The 16948-nt window shown below is 40.7% G+C and overlaps 1 protein-coding gene across 2 annotated transcripts in view; it reads right to left on the bottom strand.

Moving 5' to 3' along the window:
* Window positions 1-16948, bottom strand: part of LOC144596040 (glutaminase kidney isoform, mitochondrial-like) — a 78400-nt gene that overhangs the window by 36309 nt on the left and 25143 nt on the right. For both annotated transcript variants that reach the window (XM_078404120.1, XM_078404121.1), the window contains exons 6-13: window positions 16760-16923; window positions 15535-15593; window positions 10882-10914; window positions 10713-10771; window positions 8920-8986; window positions 6321-6371; window positions 3649-3825; window positions 1173-1304 (exon numbers count right to left, since the gene is read on the bottom strand). In XM_078404120.1, the coding sequence (XP_078260246.1) occupies window positions 1173-1304; window positions 3649-3825; window positions 6321-6371; window positions 8920-8986; window positions 10713-10771; window positions 10882-10914; window positions 15535-15593; window positions 16760-16923 (742 nt within the window). The remainder of the gene's footprint in view (window positions 1-1172; window positions 1305-3648; window positions 3826-6320; window positions 6372-8919; window positions 8987-10712; window positions 10772-10881; window positions 10915-15534; window positions 15594-16759; window positions 16924-16948) is intronic.

The following is a 16948-nucleotide window of genomic DNA, read 5'->3' as shown; positions in this document are numbered from 1 at the left end:
ATGTAGATAAATGGGAGGTGATCCACTTTGGTGGCAAGAACAGAAAGGCAGATTATCTGAATTGTGTCAGATTAGGAAAAGGGGAGGTCCGAGACCAGTGTGTCCTTGTACATCAGTCACTGAAAGTAAACATGTAGGTAGAGCAGGCAGTGAAGAAAGCTAATGGCATTTTGGCCTTCATTGCGGGAGGATTTAAGTTTAGGATCAAGAAGGTCCTACTGTAGTTATACAGGGTGCTGGTGAGACCATACCTGGAGTATCGTGTGCAGTTTTGGTCTAATTTGAGGAAGGACATTATTGCTTTTGAGAGAGTGCAGCATAGGTTCATCTGGTTAATTCTCAGGATGGCGGGACTGACATATGATGAAAGAATGGGTTGACTGGGCTTGTATTCATTGGAATTTAGAAGGTTGAGAGGGGATTTCATAGATAGAAGCATATAAAATTCTTAAGGGATTAGACAGGCTCGATGCAGGAAAAATGTTCCTGATGTTGGGGGAACCAGGGGTCACAGTTTAAGAACGAGGGGCAGGCTATTTAGGACTGAGATGAGGAAAAGCTTTTTCACCCAGAGTTGTGAATCTGTGGAATTCTCTGCCACAGAAGGCAGTAGAGGCCAATTCACTGGATATTTTCAAGAGCGAGTTAGATTTAGCTCTTAGAGCTAAAGGAATCAAGGGATATGGGGAAACAGCAGGAATGGGGTACTGATTTTGGATGATCAGCCACGATCATATAGAAGGATGAGAGGGGATCTTATCGAAACATATAAGATTATTAAGGGGTTGGACACGTTAAAGGCAGTAAACATGTTCCCAATGTTGGAAGAGTCCAGAACCAGGGGCCACAGTTTAAGAATAAGGGGTAGGCCATTTAGAACAGAGATGAGGAAAAACTTTTTCTGTGTGAGAGTTGTAAATCTGTGGAATTCTCTGCCTCAGGAGGCAGTGGAGGCCAGTTCTCTGAATGCATTCAAAAGAGAGCTAGATAGAGCTCTTAAGGATAGCGGAGTCAGGGGGTATGGGGAGAAGGCAGGAACGGGGTACTGATTGAGAATGATCAGCCACGATCACATTGAATGGTGGTGCTGGCTCGAAGGGCCGAATGGCCTACTCCTGCACTTATTTTCTATGTTTCTATGTCATTCATTCAACATCTGTCATAGCACTTACCTGACAAAACTGTATACCCCTTACACTGTTGCCAAGTTTGTCTAAAGGCGGAGACCAACACATAATGCCCATCACATTTGGCACCACCAGCAAAATACCTCCTGAAACTCCAGATTTTGCTGGAAGACCCACCTGTTAAAACCAAAAAACATTTTAAAAAATACTTCATTGGCATTAAAAAGGAAGGTTTCCATTTGAAAAGGCGATTTTAGTGAAGCAAACCACCAAAAGACTCAGTAACATATTACATGGCATATTATAGTGGTAAATGAGCAATGTGCTGTGCAATATGGAACTAAGTTGTAACAAATGAAGGCTGTCCTGCACCTATTCCAACAGGATCAGGCTCCGAGGATCACAAACCTATCCCTCCTTTAACTGAGATTTCAAAGCCTTTTTGATCATAGCATAATTGATGAAGGAAATATCTGTACTACCACAACACAAACCCAACTTCAAATGTTTTGCAAACATATTGCTGAGAAACATTTGCCAAATAGATCAACCTTACAGAAAAAGTGCTCAGGACTTCAGTAAATGATAACATTTACTTGGTTTTTAAAAAAATATATATATATTTGAGTGATTTATCTATACTGCTGACAGCGTAAATAATAAATGTTGGAAAATGTCATTTTGGCCACTGCAATGTTAATTGACTTCATGGAAATTCATTAGTATCCAATCTTTAGCTGGCAAGATTAAAACTTAAAGTTTATGGATGATAAAGTTCAGAAGCATGGTGAACATTAGGGTATTGAATCTCCGAATATAATTATTTAATGTTGAAAAGTGTGAATTGATACACTTTGGCATAAAGAATAAGTAGACACTACATAGCGCATTTCCAGAGGCTCTACAGAAACAGAGACACTTGCGGGGGTCAATGTGCAAACATTTGTTTTTAATGGAATGGAATTTTCAAAGTATTTAGTAATGAATTAGTAATTAATAATACTAAATAGAGCATCAAAAAACAAGGATTTCGGTCAGTAGTTTATTGTGCCCATTTCTGGTCAGCACACTTTAGAAAGCATGCAAACATCAGATACAGAGCAGAAATAAATTACTCAAATGGCCCCAGGAATGAAGGATTTCAGCTACAAGGTTAAAATGGAAAACCTGGACAACCCCTTTACAGCAAAGAAGATTGAGAGGAGATTTGAAAGGTGTGTGGAAAGTAACAAGTTGCTCCAAGTCAGTGCTAGCTAGTTTAGATGGTGTGAAAATTTTCTGTCTTTTGACATTATATAATTTATATAAGATGTTGGTGAGGCCACATTTAAGAATATTGTGCTCAGTTTTTTGGGCACCATGTTATAGGAAAGATGTTAAATTGGAAAAGGGCGCAGAGAAGATTTACAAGGATATTGCCAGGACTCAAGGGCCTGAGCTGTAGGAAGCAGCGGAGCAGGCTAGGACTCTATTCCTTGGAGTGCAGGAGGAAAAGCGGTGATATTATAGAAGTGTCCAAAATCGTGAGAGGAATAGATCAGGTAAATGCACAGTCTCTTGCCCAGAGTAGGGAAAGTAGAGAATCAGAGGCCATAGTTTTAAGGTGAGAGGGGGAAAGATTTAACAGGAACCGAAGGGGTAACATTTTTTTTTTTACAAAGGGTGGTGCGCACATGGAACAAGCTGCCAGAGATATTGCAACGTTTAAGAAACATTTAGACAGGTACATAAATGGGTTAGGTTTACAGAGATATGGGCCAAACGCAAGCAGGTGGGACTAGTGTAGATAGAACACGTTGGGCCGATAGGCCTGTTTCCACACTGTATGACTCTATGACCTTACAACCCTCAAAGTGAAGAGACACAGATTTTTTTTGTTTGTGGGGTGGGTGGAAGAAAAGAGTACAAAAGGATTAATAGAGAAGGATTTTTAAAAATATAGACACTCAGTAGTAACGACCTAGAGTCAACTGCCTATAGAATGCCAGAAACAGAATCATTCAATTGTCCTTTAAGATAGGATAATTTTCATGTTATGTGGAAAGAGGACAAAGGGGCTCACATAATTCTTCAACCTGAAGCCAGTAGAGATTTGAACCAACCAGCTTCTTTCCCCACCATGAATCATTCAAGAAGTCGATTCGACTTCAATAAGGAAATGCTTGAAATACGGTCACCTGGTCTATTTGATGTCCAGAGTCTGGAGCAGCTACACAATTAATGAATCCAATTACATTTTTGAATGCTTCTCATTAAAACAAAAAAGTAGTTTCAAAATTCATAAATACCCCTGGTCAGAACTATTGCAAAATAGCTGGTGATTTTTGTAAAAGTTTCTTTTAAAAAACAAAGCTGTACAGAATGTTCAGAATGAGCCAAACAAAACGTTATCACATGCCTCAAACATCCCAATTTATTCCTTTAATGGTCAACGAGACTATCCATATTAAAATTATATATCAGAAATATGCTCTAAATTGAATGCTTTGCTAATTCTAGTGAAAATTAAATGTTTACTTACATGAAAGGCAAACTGCCCCGAGAAGTCATACATGCCACATGAATGCATCAGACTCAATGTATTCCTAACAGCCTCTGGACTCAGAACTCTCACTCCTGTGATTGGACAGATGCCACCATTGGCCAGTGTTGCTGCCATTACACTGGCTGATTCACAGGTTACTTCAATGGAACACAGCTATACAGAATAAATAGTAGTTAGTTTCTCCATTTTTAAATACATCTTCAGACCAAATGTGTACTTGTGGGCAGACGGACGAGAATCAGGGAGATAAAACACTTCTAGAACAAAATATGGTGCCTAATTTTAATGTTCAAAGTTAACTTTAACACACACAAATGTATTTACATTTTTCTGTCTCCCAGTGGTAAAGGTTCTATTACTATAAGCCAGCGGTTCTTAATCTGGGGGTTGTTTGGGGTTTTCCCGGGGGTCATGAAAGGGTCATAAATGAAATTATTCCATCCCATTGACTGAGTATTGGCAGACATGTTTTCATAAATCAGGCTGGGGTTTTTTCCCAATTTTTGTTTCAGGGTCACGATACTGACCAAGAATGTCTGATGGGAACGTGGGGCCAAAAAGGTTAAGAACCACTGCTCTAAGCCCATCTAGTAACTGGAGCTCTAAGAGTTGTTTGTCCCCAAGTTAATAAAGACCATTCACTAGTGCTAATCTTCAATTAGGAATATTAAACCGTTGGATTTTTATTTTAAACTTCCAGCTTGTTTCAGAACCAGAGTCCAAGTCATAGAAATTTATAATACCAAAAGTGGCCACTTGATCTAATGTGTTCTTCTAAACCAAAGAAATAATAACAGCACTACCAAGTCCAATAAATATATATTTTTTAATTGGACGCTGGAAATTTGAAATAAAACAATGCTGGAACCACTCAGGTCAGCCATAATTGGTGGAAAGAGAAGCAGTTAATGTTTTATATCAAAGAGGCAGTTAGAATAAGGAAAGAACAAAAGCAGTTTTAAGTTGCAGAGTAGCTGGTGAAAGGGATGGATATACAAAGGGAACATCAGTGATTGGGTGATATCAGGTTTGCAATGGGCATGAATCATCCAGTCCTAGGCAATAAGGGATATTATGTTTCTCTGTGTTATGTGTTGCATTGCAGTGTTGTGAAACATGGCCAGCAGGTCACATAGCACTGAAGAAAAATTGAGCCAATTATCAGGATAGACAACTTGCTTCCTCTGTATCGGAACAGGCTATTTATCTGCAAGTGACCCAAAACAAATTCAATATTGTGCCTGGGTGAACGACAAGATGTAGCTCCTCAAACTTGCATTGGGCTTCGCTGTAACAGTGCAAGAGGCCACCATAAACGTGAGGCAACAAGCTGAGAATTGATCCTGCAGACTGGACACAGGTGTCCTGCAATACAATTACTCTATCCGTACGGATTCTAAATGGACAAAGTCCTGAACATGCTGCAACCCTTCCAGACTCCCCACAGAACTTTCTAACTTCAGTTAACTTGACTTTTCTGCTGGTTTGAGAACAGCGAGTGATCCATCAACGATATTGGCTTAACTTTTCCCCGTTAATAAAGCCTGACTTTCTGAGCAAGTTCCACACCATGCTTTTGATGACACATAACACATGCAAAGCACCGTCCAATTGCACACATTAAACCATGATATCAAGTGATTTTTTCCCCCCCCATGGCAATCCTGATCACGTATTGTCATAGATATTCCTTTTGTTCTATTCATACCTCCGGTCACTTGTGTATGTTAAAACTACCTCTTGTAACTATTTTCCCAGTTCTTTGACCCAAAATATTTAAGTTTCCCTTGGTTTCACCAACGTCCATAACCCCCTTCCCTTCAAAGATTGTACAGGTAAGTTGTTATTGCACTATTCTACCAATTAATATGTATCAGTAAAGTTAAGAATCATAACCAAGACTAATCCTACCCTCAAGCTACAGGTACATTTGTATTTTCCAGTGGTGTCAGGCAGATCAGGGATCTTGAGCAATAAACAAGCACTGAAGGTAATGAGCGGGTCATCTGTGTAGGGAATGGACAAATGACGTTTTGTGTCATGAAGATGCTTCTTCAGACTGAGTGGAGTAGGAAGGGAAAAAGAGATTGGGATGGGTTGTGGCCTTGCAAGTGATAGGTGGATAGTTAGGGAAGAGTGATTGGCAGATGGGTGGAGTAAGTAACAAAAGCGAGGGGCTAAAAAGGAGACAAAAAGGGTATCAGATAAGGAAATAAGAAGAGTGAAAATGTAAAGCTGGAGGAGGGAGAAGGGTGAAGGCACAGGAGATAAAAGTGAAATATGAGATTCAGGGATGGGTGATGAGCAGAGAGCAGGGGATGGGTGGTAGGAGAAATGTGTGAACGTGTAATGTGGGGGGTGGGGGAGGGAGGTGAAGTTTCCAGCTTCTGCAGTTTCGTGTCTCCAGATCAGGGATCTTGACCTTTAGTTTTACATATTGGCTTAGTTCAACAAATCCAGACACATTGTTGCTAATCTTGGATTCACTGTATTTTAAATGCGGGATGCAAAACAGGAAATTAAATGTTTTACAATATATTAGATCAGCACCACACACCAATTCAAGTATAAAACAGAAAGAATAAATATCATTGCTCTAGATATTGTCAGATATATGTTTATAGTTTGTTGTTGGTAAAACTACTCACCTGAAAATAGAAATCCAGTACGCCAGTCATATCACTGCCTTCTGGAAAACACTAAAGATTATACAAAAATGAGTCATTTGGATCTTCAAAGATTGGGACATTAATCCCCAAAAATCAGGAAAAAAATCACATGTGGTTAAAGTGCACATTGTCAGATTTCATTAATGGCCATTTTTATACATTTTGGTTTCACCATGTAGAAATTACAGCAGTATTTATACATAGTTCCCCCCCCCCCCCCAATTTCAGGGCACCATAATGTTCGGGACACATGGCTTCACAGGTGTTTGTAATTGCTCAGGTGTGTTTAAATGCCTCCTTAATGCAGGTATAAAGGGTCTGTCCCACTTAGGCGATTTTTTAGGGGACTGTCGCTGACTGTCATAGTTGTAGCGGGTCGCCAAAAAAACGGCGACAGGACCCCCCTACCACAAGCTCCAACAACCTACCACCTGGTCAACATCAAGCTACGGCAAGCAACCGATGACCCAATCGTCGTGACTTAGGACGTCGACCTACGAACGTGCTTACAACAACTTACGACCACGTAGGCGACAACCTACGACAACTAAAGTCAACCTCCGTCTACCCGCGACGCTTCAACCCTGTCGGCGACAACTGAAGACAATTCACGTAATTTTGGCCTCCAGTTTTAACGCCGGTTGGTTGTCCTAGGTAGTCGCCAATGGAATTTACCGAAGTCAGCACCGGCGACAACCTACGTCACCTGGCGACAACTTACGACAGCACCTACGTTAGGAGACGTCGAGCTATGATCATTGGCGTCAAACCAACAGTTGCCAAATTTTTTTAAACATTTCAAAATCCAGCGGCGACCAGAAAAATGCTACAACTCTTTGGAGACTACTAACGACCATACAGACGACACCCCGGCGACCGTGTGGCGACAGCCTATAGGAGTTTTTTTTTTGGAGGCATTGGAGGGTAGATCGCCGGAAATGGTGAGGTCCGTGATGGTGCTGATGATAAAGGTCTGGTGTTTGTCGGTGGGGTCATGGTCCAGGGATAAGTCGGAAGAGGTGTCTGAGAGTTGTCGTCCGGCCAGTCGCCTGTAGTCGCAAAAAAAAATCGCCTAAGTGGGACAGGTGCTTAAGAGAACTCTCAGCACCCAGTCTTTCCTCCAGTCTTTCTATCACCGTTGGGAACTTTTATTGTTGTTTATCAACATGAGGACCAAAGTTGTGCCAATGAAAGTCAAAGAAACCGTTATGAGACTGAGAAACAAGAATAAATCTTTACAGATATCAGCCAAACCTTAGGCTTACCAAAATCAACTGTTTGGAACATCATTAAGACAAAAGAGAGCATTGGTGAACTTACTAATCGCAAAGGGGCTGGCAGGCCAAGGAAGACCCCCACAGTTGATGACAGAAGAATTCTCTCCAAATCAGAAACACACTTCAGGCGTCAGGTATGAATTTGTCAATGACCACTGTCTGCAGAAGACTTCATGAACAGAAATACTGAGGCTACACTGCAAGATGCAAACCACTGGTTAGCTGCAAAAATAGGATGGCCAGGTTAGAGTTTGCCAAGAAGTACTTAAAAGTGCAACCATAGTTCTGGAAAAAGGTCTTGTGAACAAATGAGACGAAGATTAACTTATATCAGAGTAATGGCTAGAGCAAAGTATGGAGGAAAGAAGGAGTTGCCCAAGATCCAAAGCATACCATCTCAGCTGTGAAACACGGTGGTGGGGGTGTTATGGCCTGGGCATGTATGGCTTCTGAAGGTACTGGCTCACTTATTGTCATTGATGATACAGCTGCTGATGGTAGCAGCAAAATGAATTCTGAAGTATATCGACACATCCTGTCTGCTCAAGTTCAAACAAATGCCTCAAAATTCTTTGTCCTGCAGTTCATTCTACAGCAAGCCAATGATCCCAAACATACTGCGAAAGCAACAAAGGAGTTTTTCAAAGCTAAAAAATGGTCAACTCTTGAGTGGCCAAGTCAATCACCCGATCTGAACCCAACTGAGCATGCCTTTTATATGCTGAAGAGAAAACGGACGGGGACTAGCCCCCAAAACAAGCAGCTCAAAATGGCTGCAATACAGGCCTGGCAGAGCATCACCAGAGAAGACACCCAGCAACTGGTGATGTCCATGAATCGCAGACTTCAAACAGTCATTGCATGCATAGAATATGCAACAAAATACTAAACATGACTACTTTCATTTACATGATATTGCTGTATCCCAAACATTATAGTACCCTGAAATGGAGGGGACTATATATAAACACTGGTGGAATTTCTACATGGTGAAACCAAAATGTATAAAAATGGCCTTTATTAAAATCTGACAATGTGCACTTTAACCACATGTGATTTCTTTTCTATTACAATTCTCAAATTGTGGATAACAAAGGCAAATAAATACATGATGGGTGTTTTCCCCAAACATTATGGAGGGCACTGTATCTCCTAAACCAACAGCGCTCTCTACGAGACAATAATACAAACTTAAAAAATTGAATGCACCCAGCAGTTGAAAAGTGAAATGATAACTTTCAATAATAAATTTTAATTTGCATGTATCAATTAGGAAAAGTGTTGAAATTAAAGCTACAGACCTTCTTTTCCTTTAGGTAGTATCCTATAGCAAAATTTCTGTCTCCCGTTTCTCTTTCAGACTGAAACCTAAAAAGTAAAATTAAAGCTAAAAGTTCAAGATGAATTAAATTGGTTGCTCCAGAAACTATTGTGCGACACACCATCTCATAAGGAGCCAATGCATTTAAAAATATTGGTCTTTGTTTTCAGGGGGAAACAAAATAAACTGGTATCTCACGGTACGCAGAATGCATTCCCACCTGCAAGCACACAAAGGGGCAACAGGGTGGAGCAGGGATAGCGTTGTTGCCTTACAGCGCCAAATTCAATCCAGACTATGGGTGCTGTCCGTATGGAGTTTGTATGTTCTCCCCGTGACCGCGTGGGTTTTCTCCAAGATCTTCGGTTTCCTACCACACTCCAAAGACGTACAGGTTTGTAGGTAAATTGGCTTGGTATAAGTGTAAATTGTTCCTAGTGTGTGTAGGATAGTGTTAATGTGCGGGGATCTCTGGTCGGTGCGGACCTGGTGGGCCAAAGGGCCTGTTTCCGTGCTGTATCTCTAAACTAAACTAAATGGAATGTGTGCTAAAAAGGGTCATTTGAGTATTATATATCATATTGATATCATATCATATATATTGGCTGGGTAAATGTAAAAATTGTCCCTAGTGGGTGTAGGATAGTGTTAATGTACGGGGATCGCTGGGCGGCACGGACTTGGTGGGCCGAAAGGGCCTGTTTCCGGCTGTAGATATATGATATGATATGATATGATAAGAGATACATTTCTGACTCTTTGCAGTGCTGGCAACCTTGTGTGATGTCCTGTCCTCCCAGCTGCTGCATGCTGTACATTGGATACCTGATATGAATACAGGATTGAATCATCACGCAGTATAGAGTTGCTGTGTTGGGGGTTAGTCTTGTTGGACAGGCAGCAACTGTTGCGTTTGTGACCAGAAGCAAACTAGGCTAGGAAGGGCTGTGAAGCCTAACAAAGTGAGGGAGGAAGCAGTTTTCACCATTTTCAAAGTGAGATTAGGAAACTGCGTAGGATCTGAACCGTTTGTCGTGGAACAAGCACTGTTAATCCGCAATAATGGCCAACACCTGTCTGCCAAGTGCAGCCATAAGCTATACATCTATCTCAATGCCAGAGGCCACACTGAATGTTCTGGCCATGTAGCAGGCAGATCTTTTTCCAATGGTGCCTCCATAACTCTGGAAATGTTTAGAATGGAGGATGAAAAAAAGTGCCAAGGGAAATCTGCATTCTGAGTAACACACGTGGGATACCAGTGTAATGCGATTGAGGTTTTTTTTGTGGCAGTTTTAACTCTAAACATCATGTAATTACCATTTCCTGGTGGATACTGAATCAGTTGATCAAAAGTTCTTGCTTACTGAAGTATTGTTTCTTAAAATAGTACTACCCAGGCTAAAATCCATCCCCATTCCATGCAATCTCATTCTCTGAGAATAATTATTTAAAGCAAAGTTCTTCAGATATCAACCACAAAAGGAAAGCCTTCAATGAGAAGCGGCTGCACAAACTGTGCTGGAATCAATGTTTTTTGGGATGCAATACAGTTCAGTACAATGCTATTTTACAAATTTGATCCATTTTCTCAGCTGTCTCAAAGTCTAATTACTGATTTGAAAATAAAATATCAGCAGCAGCCAATATTCATCTTTCAAGAATGCAAATGTAAGTGTTCAATTAATGTCCATTACTGAGGAAAGATAACTATTCTCCCATTTTAAGTGGGTGGACAGGAAGACTGAAAAAAACAAGACACAATGCACTTACGTTGCATTATTAAAGCCAACATATTCATTTCCAGCCATTTGATTCAAGAATTGTGTAACCTGTGGGAAAAAAACATCAATGTTTGAAAGCATCCTATTTTTGAAATTATTGCTATAAATTTAATGGCCAGGATAATCTTTTTCCACAAATTAGAGGGCAAAATACTCACATAATCAAATTTTTCAGCATTGCTGAGTCCATGCTGTGAAAGGAAAATAGTTTAATCAGAGATAGAATTACAAAAATACATAGTAACTATCTTTCAATAAATTTATAAAGTTAGTGGAATGCAACAGTGAAATGAATTGATTTACTCTGTTAGTGCATAACATAAAACATTAAAATCTATTGTGATAAAATCTACACATAGTGATTTTACTTCAGAACTTACATTCATTATATATTTAGCAATAAAGCATTGTTATTTAATAATAGGTCAGCAAATGAGCTATTCTTATTTTAAATTATCCTAAATGGATAATTGGATAATGGATAAATGGATACTAAATGGAATCTTCACAGAAGTCCTTCCAAATGTTCTAATTTAGCTTGAATTTATCCCACGTGAAATGTAGTTTGTAACAACTCTATTTTCCAGAGGACAAAATCCGCATTTTAATAGATTAGCAGAACAAATTTAAGAGGTTAAACAGACTTCCGTATTCCAATTAATTCCTAATCTGGCTAAAATAAAATGTATAATTAGCCAAAACTAAAGTACTGCTTTAAAGATATTTTTAAAAATCAACTAAAAATAGATTTCCCTCTGACCAATACACTACCCAATTGTCCTTTGGTAAATCATGCACCACACATTTTCAGCTGGCACTATTTTTAAAGCAGTATACATTCCCTTGCTCTGTGTAGAACTTTCCCAAAATCATGCTTTGGCTCCCTACAAACCTGAACTTATTGCAGAATGTACATAGAAACATAGAAAATAGATGCAGGAGGAGGCCATTCGGCCCGTCGAGCCATCACCGCCATTCATTGTGATCATGACTGATCGTCCACAACCAATAACCCGTGCCTGCCTTCTCCCCATATCCCTTGATTCCACTAGCCCCTAGAGCTCCATCTAACTCTCTCTAAAATCCATCCAGTGATTTGGCCTCCACTGCCCTCGGTGGCAGAGAATTCCACAAATTCACAACTCTCTGGGTGAAAAAGTTCCTTCTCATCTCAGTTTTAAATGGCCTCCCCTTTATTCTAAGACTGTGGCCCCTGGTTCTGAACTCACCCAACATTGGGAACATTTTTCCTGCATCAAGCTTGTCCAGTCCTTTTATAATTTTATATGTTTCTATAAGATCCCCGCTCATCCTTCTAAACTCCAGTGAATACAAGCCTAGTTTTTTCAGTCTTTCCTCATATGACAGTCCCGCCATCCCAAGGATCAATCTTGTGAACCTACGCTGCACTGCCTCAAATACAAGGATGTCCTTCATCAAATTAGGAGACCTAAACTGTACACAATAATCCAGATGTGGTCTTACCAGGGCCCCATACAACTGCAGAAGAACCTCTTTACTCCTATACTGAAATCCTCTCATTATGAAGCCCAACATGCCATTAGCTTTCTTCACTGCCTGCTGTACCTGCATGCCAACTTTCAGTGACTGGTATACTAGGACACCCAGGTCTCGCTGCACTTCCCCCTTACCTAACCTAACACCATTGAGATAATAATCTGCCTCCTTGTTTTTGCTGCCAAAGTGGATAACCTCACATTTATCTATATTACTAGATCAAGTGGACCCGTTGGGCCCCAATCTCTCATGCATTGGTGCAGCACCCTCTCCTCCACCCCTCCCCTCTCCCTCCCTCTCCACCTCCACCCCCTCCCATTCCCCCCCTCCCTCCTCCCCTTTCCCTCCCCCCACTCCATCCCCCTCAACCCCCCTTATCCTCCCTCAACCCCCCTTATCCTCCCTCAACCGCCCTTATCCTCCCTCCTCCCCCTCCCTAGGAGATAGATTTAAGCTTTAAAATGTGAATAACTTTAAAATATAACACCGATTTCAATGAAACTTCTTCCATTAGCACTAAAGGGACGACGGTGGGTAAGGTGGGCCTAAAATTGTTGCGCTATCGTGTGCCTTTTGGCTGTAGTTCAGGACAAACAAACGAGAGTTTTGGTATATAGATACTGCATCTGCCACGCATCTGCCCACTCACTCAACCTGTCCAGGTCACCCTGCAACCTCTTCACTGTTCATACTGCCACCCAGCTTTGTGTCATCCGCAAACTTGCTAGTGTTGCTTCTAATTCTCTCTTCCAAATCATTAATATATATGGTAAACAGTTGCGGCCCCAACACCGAGCCTTGTGGCACTCCACTCGCCACTGCCTGCCATTCTGAAAAGGACCCGTTTACTCCTACTCTTTGCTTCCTGTCTGCCAACCAATTTTCTATCCATGACAACACCCTACCCCCAATACCATGTGCTCTAATTTTGCTCACCAATGTCCCTTGTGGGACCTTATCAAAGGCTTTCTGAAAGTCTAGATACACTACATCCACTGGCTCCCCTTCATCCATGTTACTTGTCACTTCCTCAAAAAATTCCAGAAGATTAGTCAAGCATTATTTCCCTTTCATAAATCCATGCTGACTTGGACTTATCCTTTTACTGCTATCCAAATGCACCATTATTACCTATTTAATAATTGACTCCAGCATCTTCCCCACCACCGATGTCAGGTTAACTGGTCTGTAATTCCCCGATTTCTCTCTCGCTCCTTTCTTGAAAAGTGGGATAACATTAGCTATCCTCCAATCCACAGGAACCGATCCTGAATCTATTGATCACCAATGCATCCACTATTTCTAGAGCCACCTCCCTGAGTACCCTGGGAGAACCTTCAACATCTTTTTCTGCATTAATACACACCACAGCGAATCTAAAATTATTGCCTATATTTTAAAGCAGTGGGCAGGGAGTAGTGGAAAGATGGTGGAATGTTATCAGAGGCACTTATCGTGCCTTCTCATTGGCAGATTCCTTTCAAGTAGATTGGGGACATTCTAACAGATACTTTCTACTCGGATTTTCAAAACATTCTTTAAACCTCCATTAAAACTTGTAAATTAGTTTTAAAAAAAATCTGTTATAGTGAATTAAAAAGTGGCTTCTGTCTCAGGAAGAGAAGTAACAAGTTTTGCAAGTAACAATTCAATAAAAAGGCATGTTTGCGGTTAGGATAAAGATCACAACATATTCCAAATGGAGACATGAGATTGTAGATGCAGGAATTTTGAGCAAAAAATAAAGTGCAGGAGGAACTCGGCGTGTCAGGCTGCATTTCTGGAGGGAAATAGGCAAAGTTTGGGGTTCAGACACTTCTTCAGACTGAAGGAGTAAAGGAGAAAAATAGGAGAGATCAGGGTCGGGCAAAGACTGGCAAGAGATAGGTGGATACAAGTGAGGAGGGATGATTGGCAGATGGGCAGAGATAGTAAGAAAGGCTAGATATGAAATGGACAAGAGGGCGTCAAGCAAGTAAGGAAGAGGAGGAGTGCAATGTATAGCAGGAATGAGAGATATGGTGATAAAATTAAAAGAAGCACCTGACGTAGGGGGACATAGAAGATAAGCGGATGGAGGGGAAAAGAACAATGTGATGGGAGAAATTTATGTGCGTGCATAGGAGAAGGGGGAGATTAGCAGGGTGGGTGGTTTGGGGAGGGGGGTCTACTTGAAATTGGAGAAATCAATGTTCATGACGGTTAGGTTGTAGCCTACCTTAGTGTAATATGAGCTGCTGTTCTTCCAGTTTGCGTGGCTTCTCTCTTGCAGTGGTGGCAAAAGAAAGGGAATAACAAGAGTTGAAATGGCTAGCAGCCACGAGCTCCAGCAGGCTTTGTTGGCCAGAGCACATATTCGGCAAAATGGTCGCCTACCCTATACGTTGTCTTGCTGAAGAGGACTATTGCATTCAATGCACCTGATGATGCATCTGTGAACCTCCTCCACATCAGCAAGTCAAGCATAGACCAGGCAAGTGTTTTGCTGAGCACTTACACTCTGTCCACCATGGCCTGCTGGATCTCCCAAATGCTTGTTATTTTAACTGCCCTTCCCATACCAACCTTTGTGTTCTCGGTCTCCACTGTTGCCAGAGTGAAGCTACACACGAACTTGAAGAACAGTACCAGATATTCCATTTGGGTTGCCAACAACCCAGCCGCAGGAACAATTAATTCTCCAATTCCAAGTAGATTTGCAACTATACTTTCTTTTTCCTCCTCCCCTCCCTCAACCTAGTATGCACACCTTTCACTCATTCCTCCCGTCATCTAGTTCCTTCCCCCTTTCTCCCACTCCTGCCTACTCAGAGTCCTCCATTTCTCCCTACTCTTTTCCCTTCCACACATACCTCTCCCTCTGGGTTTATATTACACTCCCCTTCCTTTCATACCAGGCATCCTCACCTCCATTTCACCTCTCACTTTTGATATTATCACTACCCATATGCTACTCACCCCACCTCACCCGTACCCCTAGAACTTGCTGACTTTGCCTCATCCCTACCTCTCCTTACTAGCCCTCTGTCCTCTACTCCATTAGTCTGAAGAAAAATGCTAACCCAAAATATCGCCTGTCCATTTCTCTCCACAGATTGTGCATGACTCGTCGAGTTCCTCCAGTGCCGTTTTTTGCACAGCATATGGTTGAATATTATTATAAATCATTGTTATTGTAATTCTCCGGCTGAAGAATTATTTCCCTGAACCAATATACAAAATTCACTGATAAGAATTCAAATGTATAAAATCTAACAGATCAGCCACAAAGAATGAAGGTATAAACGGCTTACCTTAATGAGAGAAGTTATCACAATAGCCCCAGCATTAACCATAGGATTGTGGGGTTTATCTGAAACAAAAATAAAAATCACAAAGACAAAATACAGACCACTGAAGAAGTAGCAAAGGGATCAACAGTTATGTCGCAATAATAAAAAGGAAACAAAGGGAAGGCGGGAAGGCAGAATATGATTTCGCAGTCTCTACACGGCTACTCAACTCCAATTCCCCAAATACAGTGACTTCCACCAAATATTTTCATTAATTAATGCTTAATGGCTTTCAAACCAATTACTGTCATATTTCACTGATTTATCATGTCCATTAATAACCAGAATTCATTTTAGTTAGCTGCTAAATTATAGGATACAAATCTTGCCAAAATGGCCAGATTCTTGTCAATTTCTTTCATCTTTCAAACGTGCATGCTTCCTCTTTAAATGGCTCTTAATGATGTAGCCTCCACAGTCATCTTGGGTAAAGAACTCCAAAGGTTTAACACCCTCTGTAATAATTATTACACACCTCAGTTTTTTTTAAAAAAAGGTGGCACAGTGGCAGTGCGGTAGAGCCACTGCATCACGTTGCCCGAAGCCCTGGCTGCTATCCGTGTGGAGTTTGAACGTTCGCCACGGCTGCATTTCCTCCCAGTGCTCCGATTTCCTCCCACATCCCAAAGAATTGCATGTTTTAGGGTTAATTACCTTCTATACATTGCCCCAGGTGTTTAAGGAGTGGAATAACAGAACGAATGAGAAGAAAGTTGTGCTCCTTCAAGAAAAAAACACGGCTGTTTCTAATTTTGAATGAGATATAGTAGTGTCACAGGATGACTGGTGAAATTTTCAGAGAAATTCCTTGTTAGTGTGCTTTATAAAGCTTACATAAGGCATTGCATATTTATACTCAAGGGGTGTTTATTTTAAATTGCTCGAGGCAGTAATTATCTTACACTAATCAAAATGATTTTTCATTAGAAATACTTGTCCAGAAATTTTGGAAAAGACTGCAGATTTAGATGCTTAGAAAATTCAATGACATAAACAACTAACTCAAAATTTAGAAACTCAGATTTGCAATTTAAGAAAATGAAAATATGAAAAACAAAAATATTTCTAATCTTAAATTAATACAGCTGAGCCAAAGTTAATCAATTGAAATTCTAAAATTTATAATAGTACTATTTTGTTTTAATCAAGTAAAATGTCATTAAAACATTTTAAATACAAATTCTACCTTCTTCATTCAGGAAGAGTTTGTTGAAACGTAATCCACTGGGTTCTTTGCCAACATATTTGTGAACATGCTCAGTCCCAAGGTCATGGACAGAAACTGCATATTTCAATGGTTTCACACAGGATTGAAGACAAAAGGGAACTTTGGTATCTCCAACTGAATGTCTAAAGTAAGGAAGTTTTAGATAAT

This window comes from Rhinoraja longicauda, chromosome 8 (genome assembly GCF_053455715.1).
Source record: "Rhinoraja longicauda isolate Sanriku21f chromosome 8, sRhiLon1.1, whole genome shotgun sequence".
Classification (NCBI taxonomy): domain Eukaryota; kingdom Metazoa; phylum Chordata; class Chondrichthyes; order Rajiformes; family Arhynchobatidae; genus Rhinoraja; species Rhinoraja longicauda.
Note: the sequence above shows the minus strand (reverse complement) of the source record. Positions and strands in the feature narration are given on the sequence as shown.